The sequence below is a fragment of the Puntigrus tetrazona genome, chromosome 12 (genome assembly GCF_018831695.1).
Source record: "Puntigrus tetrazona isolate hp1 chromosome 12, ASM1883169v1, whole genome shotgun sequence".
Lineage (NCBI taxonomy): Eukaryota > Metazoa > Chordata > Actinopteri > Cypriniformes > Cyprinidae > Puntigrus > Puntigrus tetrazona.
Window position 1 is genome coordinate 13,682,493 of NC_056710.1, and position 12,648 is coordinate 13,695,140.

At 38.6% G+C, this 12,648-nt stretch overlaps 1 protein-coding gene across 35 annotated transcripts in view; it reads right to left on the minus strand.

Moving 5' to 3' along the window:
• Positions 1-8,848, minus strand: part of tcf7l2 (transcription factor 7 like 2) — an 81,921-nt gene extending 73,073 nt beyond the window's left edge. For 9 of the 35 annotated variants that reach the window (XR_006252219.1, XR_006252218.1, XR_006252220.1 and 6 more), the window contains exons 1-3: positions 8,326-8,846; positions 8,118-8,184; positions 7,830-7,954 (exon numbers count right to left, since the gene is read on the minus strand). Coding sequence is in view for 31 of the 35 variants with exons in the window: in XM_043253786.1 (XP_043109721.1) it covers positions 7,830-7,954; positions 8,118-8,184; positions 8,326-8,514 (381 nt within the window). In the remaining 4 variants the exon portion in view is untranslated. Of the gene's footprint in view, positions 1-7,829; positions 7,955-8,117; positions 8,185-8,325 lie in introns of all 35 variants that reach the window. The other 26 variants (XM_043253770.1, XM_043253759.1, XM_043253766.1 and 23 more) reach the window with 5 other exon arrangements.
• Positions 8,849-12,648: the final 3,800 nt, after the last annotated feature.

Sequence of the window (12,648 nt, forward strand, 5' to 3'; positions counted from 1 at the left end):
CCAACATTTCCTACGGTCTGCGATAAAAACATTTTATGTGAGTGCCGGAGGTGTAGACAATTCCCTCTAATTTGATGCGAGTCTGAATGTGAGATTTATCCTCAGACACATCAACAAGACAAAACTGGTATACGGCCATGTGACAAGCACAATGCTAATCAGCTGAAATATTATCTATACTTTTTGACAGCCATTCAGCAGGATATGGCCAGTAAAACAGCATAATATAAGGCTCCATGAACTGCATTGCACACCCATTATTTAACGTATAGGATGGTTATCTTCTGATAGTCAGGAATATCTGCAACAAAAAAAACCTTAAATACGTGGTTTATAAAGTTCATAAAGCACGTATCTCTAATAAAGCATGCAAATATCGGCCTGTTGTACCTCTAATCTTAATATAAACCCAGATTAGAGGATTAATTTCTTTCTACCCCTGTAGAAAATCTCCTTCACCTTTTGTTCAGTTCTGAATGCAGTACCTTTGCTAGAAACAAGCATGCAATAAACTCATTAGCGAACAGACAAGCACACGCGCATCCACACACACGCACACACTCCGGGCCCTGCTCAGAGCTTATCCCTTGGCAATTAAAAGTTTAATTAGAAGATTAAAAATACATGGGCTGAGTTTTATCACCTATTACTTTCTCAATTATGTGCTTTACCCATACAAAACGCTCCCGACATATCTACAGGAATTAATGCAGATTATCGAAGTAAACAGGATTTCACCTTCTGCAATGTAACATTATAGAATCTCATTTTGCAATCAGAGCTAGAAGACAAACTAGTCGGTGTGACACTAAATTAGCTCACTTCCCTATCAAAGAGAAACATTTCACAAGATGGAATAATAAACACTGAACTGACTGGTCAGGCTTCATCTTTTTTTAGAAACTTCATGCCTTAATGAAGATAACTTTGTCCTACTTTCGTATTTAAAAATAGATGCAGATAGGTTTTTATTTGTTTTTCTGCTGGGAGTTTTGTGCAAAAGTTTCACTGGAAATGTACGCCAGACAGACTTCCTGTGAGAAGACAGTGAAGGTCATTCTATCATGCTTTTTATCAGGGGAGAATATTTACCACAGTCTGATGTCATTGTGTTTTCTGTACTAGAGGTCCATCTGATGTATGACAACGGCAATCATTATGTTTTAAAGTCTGATAATGAGTGATGTACAGTAAGACTTTGTGCCGATGAGCACAAGATGCACACATGCTCTTTCACTGGAAACTTGTGCACTCCTATCATTAAGCATACAAGTCAGATGGCAGCTCCAGAGAGCATGTGTGTGCACTTTGGCCCAACCCGAGCACGTTCCAATCCAAACAAAAGCCCAGTGCAACCAAATTCCACCAGCGTCACTCAAGCCTCTACGCTGGAGAACTTCCAGCCGACATTTTGATGACGAGGCGGGAATCAGGAAGCATTAATAACCTAACTTGATTCATAAAAAAAGGTTAAAAAAGTGGGGAGGTGGGGGATGCCACACACATGGCCTGTCCATCAAACATGACTATAAACTTGTCACCTCCTCCTTGTCGTTTTTCAGTCCCTGCTGTGTTTTTTTCTTTCCTTCATTTTTTTTCTTAGTAGATAAATGTGAGGCCTGGGGGCTCTATTGTTTGGACATCTAACCAGGAACTGTCGCCACTCTCATTGCCCCCACATTAGCAGCAATTATGCGCCCTATTCAGACTGTCTTTGTGCATCTCCCTCCTCTCCGTCTTCCATCTCCCCCACTATGCACGGCGGCAAATCGACCCTGCTTTTTCCCGCTTTTCCTAATCCCCCACTCCAATCCAGTATACTGCACAAGGTAAACTCCTCTAAAACATTCCTTCACAGCAAAGTATTCTGATAATATATTTTGTAATATATATATATATATATATATATATATATATATATATATATATATATATATATATAATATATTTTAATATTACATATCTTTAAATATTTTTAGAACATTTATATAATATTTCTATGATATTTTGAAACTCAGTTCGATCATATTTTTGCATGAGCGCAATAAAACTACACTAGCGAACATTCGTGGGAAAAACGTGCTTTTTACATGCAGTAAATTATACAAATGCCCAAAATACAATTTACTAGCCAAAATATATCTTTGTATGTTACGCTTTTACCTTTTTACAAATTGTTTCATTATTGTGCTTTATAAAAATTTCCTGAAAATGAAATGAAACGCATCTAATGAAATGCATTTGCTTTTTTTCCCCCCTGACCGATAACTCAAATATTCAATAGCTTTTTAAAGCCAGGATGTTAAAGCGTGTGCCGATACAGTAAGTGATTTAAAAAAAATAAGCCAGAAAATATTTCAATAAAGCCAGTGTATAGCTGCATATATTTATATATCACATTACAGATCAAAGAGTTTTAAAATATCTGAAATGCATTTATAAAATATTTTATGATCTAACGATCTGATTCTTTCTTGAAGACTTTCTGTACTTTACTGTAGATGAAACTAAATATGTGCAAAATTTCACAGCTTTGAAAAAAAGCAAAACAGTTTGTATAGTAACCAAAAAATGCTTGCTCTTTTAACACCTGGTTACTTATGGATTCATTTATTTCTTAAAATTGAGAATGAAGCAAACTGCCGAATCAACTGAATATTATGGCAGATGCCATCACAAGAACTTTCACAGATTTGTACATTTTCTTGCACTTGCAATTAATAAATATTAAAGGTCTTCTTAAACTGTCCTTGACTCAAAAGGCCTCAGCACTGGTGTTCTGACCCCCATCACACACCCCGTCAGGAAAATCTGCCTGTCATTTAAGAATTCACACGCAGCTACCATACAGCTGCGCGGGCCTGCAGACGGTGCATGTGCACAGAGAGAGAAGGAGTAATTTCATTTCCATGTTTCAGGAGCCCCTCAACGTGTAGGCCAGCAGCAGACTATATTTAACAGATGACAAAAGTTGCATTCCAGACGTACAGTACGATCTTTGTGTTGATCTTTGTGCATGGAAATAAATGGTGAAGAGGAGAGAGGTGAGGGGTGGGGTCAACAACACACAGCTGCTAAGCCAATGCATCTCCGTGAGACACAGAATTTACAACAGAGTTCCCCATTTATCAGTTACAGGACAGGACTGCGTTTGCAGCTTTAAAAACAAACGCAACGGAAATAAATCAAGAAAACGTCCGAAATATAATTCACAACCACGGCACCCGGAGAAAAATAGACTATTTCTATTTATTTGCGATACGATTACGAAATTCTTAACACTCCGCATCCGAACAAGAAACCTTCATTAACTATTGAACTAGTGCAGAACGTTGTGTATACACCAAAAAAACACCAGCGTGACACAGGGAGAAAGAGAGAAACAATCAGGGGGAGAAAAGGAAAAAAAAAACACCAGGTTATTTTCACATACGATCATAGAGAGCAGCCTGCCAAAATCATCAACGTAAGACAATTGAGCACAGCAAGTAGGAAAAAAACATCTCAGTAAATATTTACGGCACAAATCTTTTCCATTCATTTACCAAGCACTAACAAAACCGTACTGTACTCTTTCACGGCCCACCCCCTTCGACCCCCACCCACATCTGCGATTCATTGACTTTACAATTTACCACATGTCGAGATGGGAGAGGTCGGGACTCTATCTGAATCACGACACAAATATGCGAGTGATTTATTGTTTTAAAAACCATGGGCCGATTTAGTGCAACTCCACTCTTCCTGAGCATTACTCCTATTGGCAGACCATGAACAATTACAGTTTGGACTAATTAAGCCCTGAGAATGTGCTGTGCGCCGCTAATGTCTCACAGGCCCCGCTTTCAGTTTAATGGTGCCAAACTTTGCTCCCCAACTTAACTTGCACAAATCCAAAACAGATTGCACTTTTTTATGGGTGTTTATCAAGCCCCGGCAAACAGAAACCGTTTGGTTTTTTTTTTGGTTTTTTTTGCACGCGTAGGATGGGAGGAGGAGGAAAAAAAGACAAGGAGGAGAAGGAAAGAGTGGCGGAGGGAGAGAAAAAGAGAGTCTTGCTTCCGCCATTCTTTGTAAACAAAAGTGATTTGCAAAACAAAAGGATGGCAACCTTCTAAATAAACTGGGAGTGCATTTTGTGGAGAGCGGCACAAAACGCGAGCGCGCAGCTCGGTGAACCCCCTGCGGATAGCAATTAGGGGCCATTAACATGTAAAGCCAATTTGATAAGGTATGAGTCTATCCCTGTAAATCCGCATTAAACTATCTCCTGCACCTCACACGACAGGCTATTCAACACACATAATCCATACGATAAAGCATTGTTATAGACGTCTTAGCCTAAAAAGATTCAGCCATGGTTTATTAAAATACGTGCACGTAGGCTTGAATGCATCTTTAGAAAAAAAATTAATAAACCACGCAAATTTAATTAATAAAATGTGAAATCAAACGGCACATTAAATTTAAAACATCGGGAAAAAAACATTCCAGGTTTCCAGCATGCATCTCCTTCTCTTTTCTCTAAATAGTGCAGAGTGCATTTGGGTGTTGCGAGTTTGTCTTTTTTTATATTATGTTCCTTTTTTAAACTACGCATAATTATACGTTGAAACCTGAAACCTCTGCCAAAAGTCTGCAGGCCTAAGGAATTATGGGGCCAGGGGTGGCGTCAAATATCTTAACATTCATAAGTCAGAGAGGCAGTAAATAAACCCAGCGGATTTACGGGCATAAAGCCCCCTGCCAGAACTCAGCCGGCCAGACCTCTGCTCTACCTCGCTTTCCCCTCTCCGCAGACCTGTTGAGGTGCGATTTTAGCCTACAGCCACCCAGTTAACCCAGCACCTTTCCAAGCACAACGCACACGTAGAGTGCGTCCGCAGCCGTGTGTCCGACACGCAAACTGCTCTCGATGAAAGGAGGAAGAGTGGCTATTGTCTGCGGTTTTCAGTGAGGAAAAAAAAAAAAGGAAAAGAAAAGAGGATCCAGGCATTGTCGGTAGAACGTCACGGCAAATTGCTAATTGCTACGAAATCAACGTGAAGCTTTTCCGACTGAGGTGGTTGGAAATACGAGCTCCCGTTATTACAGCTCTCAGAGGTCAGGCGAATTAAACTCGCTCTCTCCCTTCAGTCAAACACACACTAGAGGAAGAGCATTTCATCACTATTGCAAAAGAATAATCCGGCTGACACACGACGCTCTATGCAAATGAAATAATATATATTTTTAATTTGTCACATTTCTCTCCAGCTTACGATTAAATAAGGCAGTAGCGAATTTATCCCGAAAACAAAACACCGATCAATCAATGCTCAAATGCTTGATAAATAAACGCGTAAATGCAATAAAAAAACGGAACGTGTTATCCGCTTGTTTAATGCAATTTAGATTAAAGCGATAAATAAAAATACAATTTAAAATAACATTTTTTTTTAAATCCTAAGAAATGCTAAAAAGCACATCATCGGCAGCTAAGCCCAACAAGCCCCGTGCATTCGTTAAACGGAGTGACAGCTAATCGATGCTCAGGTGAATTATTTATCCTCTACTTAAGTAATGCGTTTATGAATACAACGCCTTTCAACTTCAAAGCGGTGTGGGTCGGACGCCCAGGCAGCTCATAGGTAGCAGACCTCATGGCAAAGAAGCGGGGTGAAGGGCTACAGCACCATGTCAAAGACTGAGATCTGTAGGCCTGGTTACAGTAAGAGATCAAACATTACAACATACAACTATAAAGAAAATGACTATATCTGCGGCTATAATATTTAGGCTACAGGGTCAGAACAGACCTGGACCGACTCCCACATATAGGGGAGGATATCACACAATGATCCTACTTCCGTGAGACATCGCTAAATATATTCTCGGTAGCCAAAACTGAATAAGCCAGCGATTTAGAAAGGGCTCCATCCCAGCAGGGAGAGGAACTATCAGACTACGAACTCTGGAAACAGCATCTCTGGGATTCTTCCCAACCTGCTATACTGAAGACACGCTACACGTCAAATGTCTCCTTCCAACGCAAATCTGCAGCAGAAATACTGATGCTTTCAGATTTTTCTTTCCCCTTTTATTTATATATGGGAAGGTTAATAACGTGCATTTAGAGGAGTATAGAAATTATCAGCAAGTGAAGAACAGATTCAGCAAAAAGCCACGTTTCGGGACGCACGCAATATCCACAACAAACATAAACAGCCAGAGATGTTTCTGCAGAAATGTCTCACTGATACTAGAAACAGCAGAACGGCTTTAAAATACCTGGAGTTAAATCCACAATTTCAGAGCAGAACATTTCGAAAGTAGTCATTTACTTAATTTCAGGTTACACCACATGTCATTGTCATAAAGCGTACCTTCTCGTTTCAGATTAAGCCTAGAGCTGATTATGAAAATCAGAAATGACAGCAAGATCCTACTACACAACTTATCTCTCCTTATTATGTTATATCTACAGCAATGATATTTTTAAATATATATATATATATATATATATATATATATATATATATATATATATATATATATATATATATATATATAAAATATCAATTGTGAATAAAAATAATAACCTACTGAAATCAACATTAATTCTTTCTGGTGCCAGGAAAAGTGCTGGACAAATACGCATAGCTATGCATTGCTGATATAAACAACATTATCTGTATTTGCCCTGAAATATTAAGCACAGATTCTCATTACGTGTTATTTAACATCATGCACGCTCTAAATAGGAAGTCCATCGTGCCATGACAAATTGACAATGTAAACATAAAACATATTATATTTCGTGTGCATTTAAAGCAAATGTTTATTTAATTTCAAAACAATTCCGACAGTGATATTTGACTACACAACGTGTCAAGGGTGGAACGAGCAATATTGTGCTTTCATTCTGACGTTCACAAATTCATTGACTGCCTTTCACTGATTACCATAAACATTTCCCATGATGCTCTTTGGGAATAACGTTTATGTGCATTGCATTCTTTAAATAACGCAATCAGTATTGCGTTAAGCTCGGATAAATTAGCTCAGATATTGTGGCACACTGTAAAAACGTTTTCACCGTCGTGTCATAACAGCATCTTTGTTTCCATCCATTTAAACCGTCAAAATAATTTCTACTCGATTTTCTTTAGCAGTAATTAAATTCAAACTGGCAGAAAACGCGCAGGCTGTAACTGTGGCACCAGTTTCATTTTTAGTTTTCAAATATCAAGTCTGGAATTAAACATGACATTTTAATTTTTAAGGGTTAGACGCTTCAGAGTAACACAAACGCTTTATTATTATTTTTTCCCCAACCACGATAATAACGACAGTAATAACAAGGCTGCTGTTACAAATTCAAACATTCTCGTACATTTCGGTTTTAGAAAAATTCCGGAACACACGCGCTACTGTAAATTAAACGTCTGGTCGGAAGCAAACGAGCTAATCCAGCACTTATTCAACTACACAGGCGATTAAAATAAATAACACTGCAACAACAGAAAAAAAAAAAGCTGAATCTAAGGCAAAGGTAACGTGCCAAGTGTGCAAACACAGCCGTCGAAAATGAGAAGAAAAATTGAGAACGGCTTTAAAAGTTGTGTGTTTGTGAACGTCACGGAAGCACGTTATGCGTTCCGCTGTGCTCCCCGCTCGCAGGCGGCGTTCGTTCGGAGCGACAGCGGGTCCGCGGGAACGGCGTGCCACCGTACAGTGCGGAGTGAAGTGTGGCAGAAGTTCACGAGCCGACCGAAGCGATCCCTAAACATGGACGTGGTGCTTTAGCTACGTGCGTGTGTCTGCAGAAACACGTTAAAAACACTTACTGTGCGCGCGGTGGGCGAGAGCGATCCGTTCGGGAGGTACGGGCTCGTGAGGTCGGGAATCATTATAAATGGATAGCCCGGGTACGGTGGGCTCTTGAACAGCCCTCCATCTTGCCTTTTCGCAGCTAACATGGCGGGGGGGAAAAGAGGAAAACTTTTAGTTTAAGTTACATTCCCAAAAAAAGAAAAGGAAAGAAAAAAACTTTGTACGTGTGAGCAGAAGCAAACGGAACAGAGGCGCCGTGTTGTCCTCTGCAAAAAGATGATTTAGAGAAAACAAGCACTCACCCTCCTCTAAACTTTCTCTTGTTTTGTCTCTGAAACTTTCAGATCTAGGCGGAGGCCGTCTTTCCGCCTTGAAATGCAACGAAACACAGGGAATGCATTGAATAATCACAGCGAGGAGATCGTTAGCTAGTTAGCAGCGTGTTTAAACAAGAAAAAGTGCATGTAAAGTTGCGGACAAGTCGCGGATTCGCGGTTATTTGTCACTTACCTCGGAATCCGAAGAGCTGTTTTGATTCGTTTCCGACTCGTTTACGAGAGAAGACTTGACATCTGCTAAATCCCTTTCTGCTGAGGAGTTCTCCGAAATCTTTTCCTCCTGCTCGCCTTCGTCTTTGAAGGAAATCATTTCATCGTTCGCACCCAGATCGTCCCCTCCACCGCCGTTCAGCTGCGGCATTTTTCCCGAGGAGCGCTAATTTTGCGGGGGGCCAAAAACACCCAAAAGTTTTTAAACCCTTGATCTTGGTGTGATCCCCGAATCCCGAGTTTTAAGTTTAGGGACTCGCAGTGGCGTTTGGCTGGGTGAGTGTTCAAAACTCAAAAAGAAGAGGGCAATCTTGGCAGAAACAGAAGCCGGAGACGGAGCTGAGGCGCTCGGATTGAGGGAGTTGAAGTTGGTCGGAGTGGTTTTCAGTTCAAAGGCGGCGCTGATTGACAGATAGAGAGGGATGGAAATAGAGAGAGTCTGGATTCGGGATTATTGACAGGGAGAAACACACAAGAAAAAAAAACTAATGAGATTCAAACAGGGAGGGACTTGAAGTGACGTTTTCATAAATAGAGAGGGGCAGGAAAAAGTACTGGAGGGGGAAAAGGGCTTGAACGAGAAAGAGCGAACGAGCGCGCGCGAGAGAAACAGAGAGAGGGAGAGGAAAAGAGCTTTTGGTGAAGAGCAGGACAGTTAAAGCGAGTCGCCCCTGTTTGCTTTTGTACAGGAATGAATGGGGAAAAAAATAGGCGGAAGACACTTGTGCGGTAGTCTGCGTGTTTCCGAGCGGCGAAACGGCACACAGCTAGAATCACATCGGCTTCCTTATTTTCTGCAGTTGTTTTAGGAGGTGTCGGTGGGCTGAAATAACCCCACTCGCTCCAAACACGGACTCAAATGACAATGCACTCCTAACTGCTCGAAATCGATCCTGGTTTTGAAAATATCACTTCAGAACGATTTTACTTGGAAGGCGTTTATATGACAGCTGTTTGTGTCCTTGTATATGTGATTTACAATTTGTCTGACATTATCCACGTAGAATTGTATCCACTGTACCGAAATGATTTCGTTTTTTTTATATATATATTTATTTCAACATCTTTGTTTTCAAAAGCGCAACTTCTCACTGCAGCTTGTCACTTTGATTTTATTTAAAATGTGTATTTTTTTCTGCGTTAAAATTTATATCTATATAAGGTAGGCTAAATATACGGTTACATGCATACATTTTTTCCTATAGGAAACATTAGTTACATGTAAATATAAACATGCATATTTAATTTCATATAATAAACACTAAAAATCGTTAATGTTCTTATGTAAAAACAAAATGATCAATTAATACGAATGTATACACGCCTACATGCATATATATATATATATATATATATATATATATATATATATATATATATATATATATATATGCATGTATGTACACACAATGCAATGCATTTCTTAGTATATTACATTAAAATATATGCACACAAAAAAAGGTCCTATATATATATATATATATATATATATATATATATATATATATATATATATATATATATATATATATATATATATGTATATATGTATGTATGTATATGTAATTATATGATATGTAATTTGTGGTTCTGAGACAGAGTGTAGACGGGCTAATTGAGGCCGTATAAACTGTATTCATTGTGAATAAAGAGAAGGGGGTGGGTGTTAAATATATTTTTCGCACATCTCTACAAAAATGCAAGAACAAACTTTTTTGCAATTGTTTGTGAGCACGTGCTTTTGGTTTGTTAATTTAGAATTCCAATAAAGTGTATGCATACACAAATATATGTGCAAATAATAAAATATTATGAAATAAAAAAAATGTGGGCAGTTGGCTTCCCAAAATGGTATGAGCTATGAATTATATTCCGAAGATATTCCTGTGTGTTTTGATTAGCACTGCCTAATATCATCAGCCTGCTGACTCATAGTATTCTCCCCCTTTAACATTATTTGGTTACTTATTTAATATTTAAATTAGCCATTTCCTTACATCCATTTTAACAGTCAAGGTCACACATGTATGAGAAAGCTTCATTCATTTCCCTACACCTGAATTTCACTTGGTGTTCACAGTGTTGCCTTTATAATACAATACACTGTAAAAAACAATATTAGTATCATAAATATAAATATACAGCATGCCTATAACCTATAATGTCTAAATGTAAAAATTATTACCAATAAGTAGAAAATGTCACTGTAATATAAACAACTATAAACATACACAACATACACACACATACATATAATATCATAATAAAGCATGCATATTACATATATATATATATATATATATATAAGATACATAAGAATATCTACAATATACAGAATACAATATAAGTATAAATATAAATAGCACAAAATGATGATTTGTGATTAAAATAATCTCCCAAAACAGTTGTAGAAATGCTGCATGTCACATCTTTGAAGTTATTTATAAATATAAGATCTATGGGATAGATATGCATCCTTAGTTGTTATAGAGTGAGTCAATATGATTGAACAATAACGACTCAGTATTTAAAATGTGCTGTCAGCAGCTGAAAGATGCCCCATTGCTTTTTGACTTCAGAAGTCTGGAGCCTGCAGATACCAGACCAAAGCAGCTGAGCTCCTAGCTAGCATCTCCCTGGATTGCCTCAGCAGGTTACTGAGAGTTCACTTAGATTGGGTGCGTTTTATCAGCCTTGCTAAGCCAAGCCTTGCTCTATTTATTTCCCTGCTGGATCTAAACCTATGACCAATCCATGTGTTGAACCACGCTTCAGACTGACCTATCCTTTCTGTGCCAATTTTTTTTTTATCACGCGTAAGTAAACAGAAATGGAAAACATCTTTTATTTCAGATTTGACAATAAAATAAGAGACGAGCTTTGATTCCTGCACGCTTTCCCTTATATCTCCATACCGCGTTCTGTGTAAAGCGTTACCCGGTAAGATAGTTGCATCTGTGCAAACGGTTAATTACCCACAATGCCTGCGCGTTCTCGTGCTGGATGAAATGGCTCTGTTCTTAATTAGCATATTATGGGCTCTGTTAATGGTCTTCCCGGTTGTTTTCAGAGTAACAATATGTGCATTTTAAAAGCTGGGTTAATAGTGAATACAACATGATTTATGCCAGATCCCCTCTAAGCTAGTCGAATAAAACAAAAAAGGTTTTTAGCTTTTACAAGTGGAACTTGGCATTTAACCTTTTCGCATTTAGTCAATTGCAAATTTCCCCATTGTGAGAGAGCCTCTGCGTACCATTTTAGCATTTCTTCCCTGTAGGAGCTCAGATGAATTTTATCCTGTGAATAATGACGTGGTTAACCACAATTATGCGATTCTAATGGATCTTCGTGTTTTGCAAATACAGACCAACAATAGGGAAATTATTTTCTTTACAACATTATGCAAAGTTTCATTTTATAATGTATATTTTAAGGGCAGATTGAAAAACTAATTGTGTTACCCTCGGCATTTTGAAAAGATTACAGTCGGAGAACAGTCGGAACTGAATCATTTGTATGTGAGTAAATTAAGTTTTGATGGAATGGAAATGTTAATAGATTATTAACGTTCCAAACAAAGTCTAATCTCACGGCGCATCTTTCTTTCTGTTATTTTAATGAATCACAGGATTTGACTCATAAAATAAATCCAACTTGGATCGTCCACGTCAACATTTAGACCTAGAGAGCTGTTTTTCGAGAGCTAAAACATTCAAGTCCCATCCTGAATCCGAACATGTCTCTCACCCCCGGAGTCTGTCAGATACTCCATAGTGGGAAATGTATTTGGGAAAGGAGGGGCGCCGAATCTGTTTTCCAAAACAAACAGCAGACTTTTCATACATGGACGCAACAACCATTTATCAAGGTTTGGGTTTGGAGCAATACAAATATGTAGCCACCTGAAGCGGCACATCAGCGTCTATATGTGTTCACATCTCTTAAACTCTGCAGTCACGATGAATTTCGGAGCCAAGGCACACACAGAGGAAACTCTCTGACATCACACCAAACCTACATTACTCAGAGGATGAACCCGTGACCCCAGAGTTATCTCTCGAGCACAGCCTCGGCATCAAATGCTCTTTCTTTCAGCAGACTGTCCACTCCTGCCCCCAGTTTTCATATAGTCTGTATAAATTACACTAATGTCAACAACAGCTTGTCGCGAAGACAAAAAGCTTAATGTTTTATGATTACGTAAAGTCCTTTGGATCTTTGTAATGCGTGCATTTTAGCTTGCTGTGTTCTCGGTTATCCAAATGTTTACCGTTTATGAGTG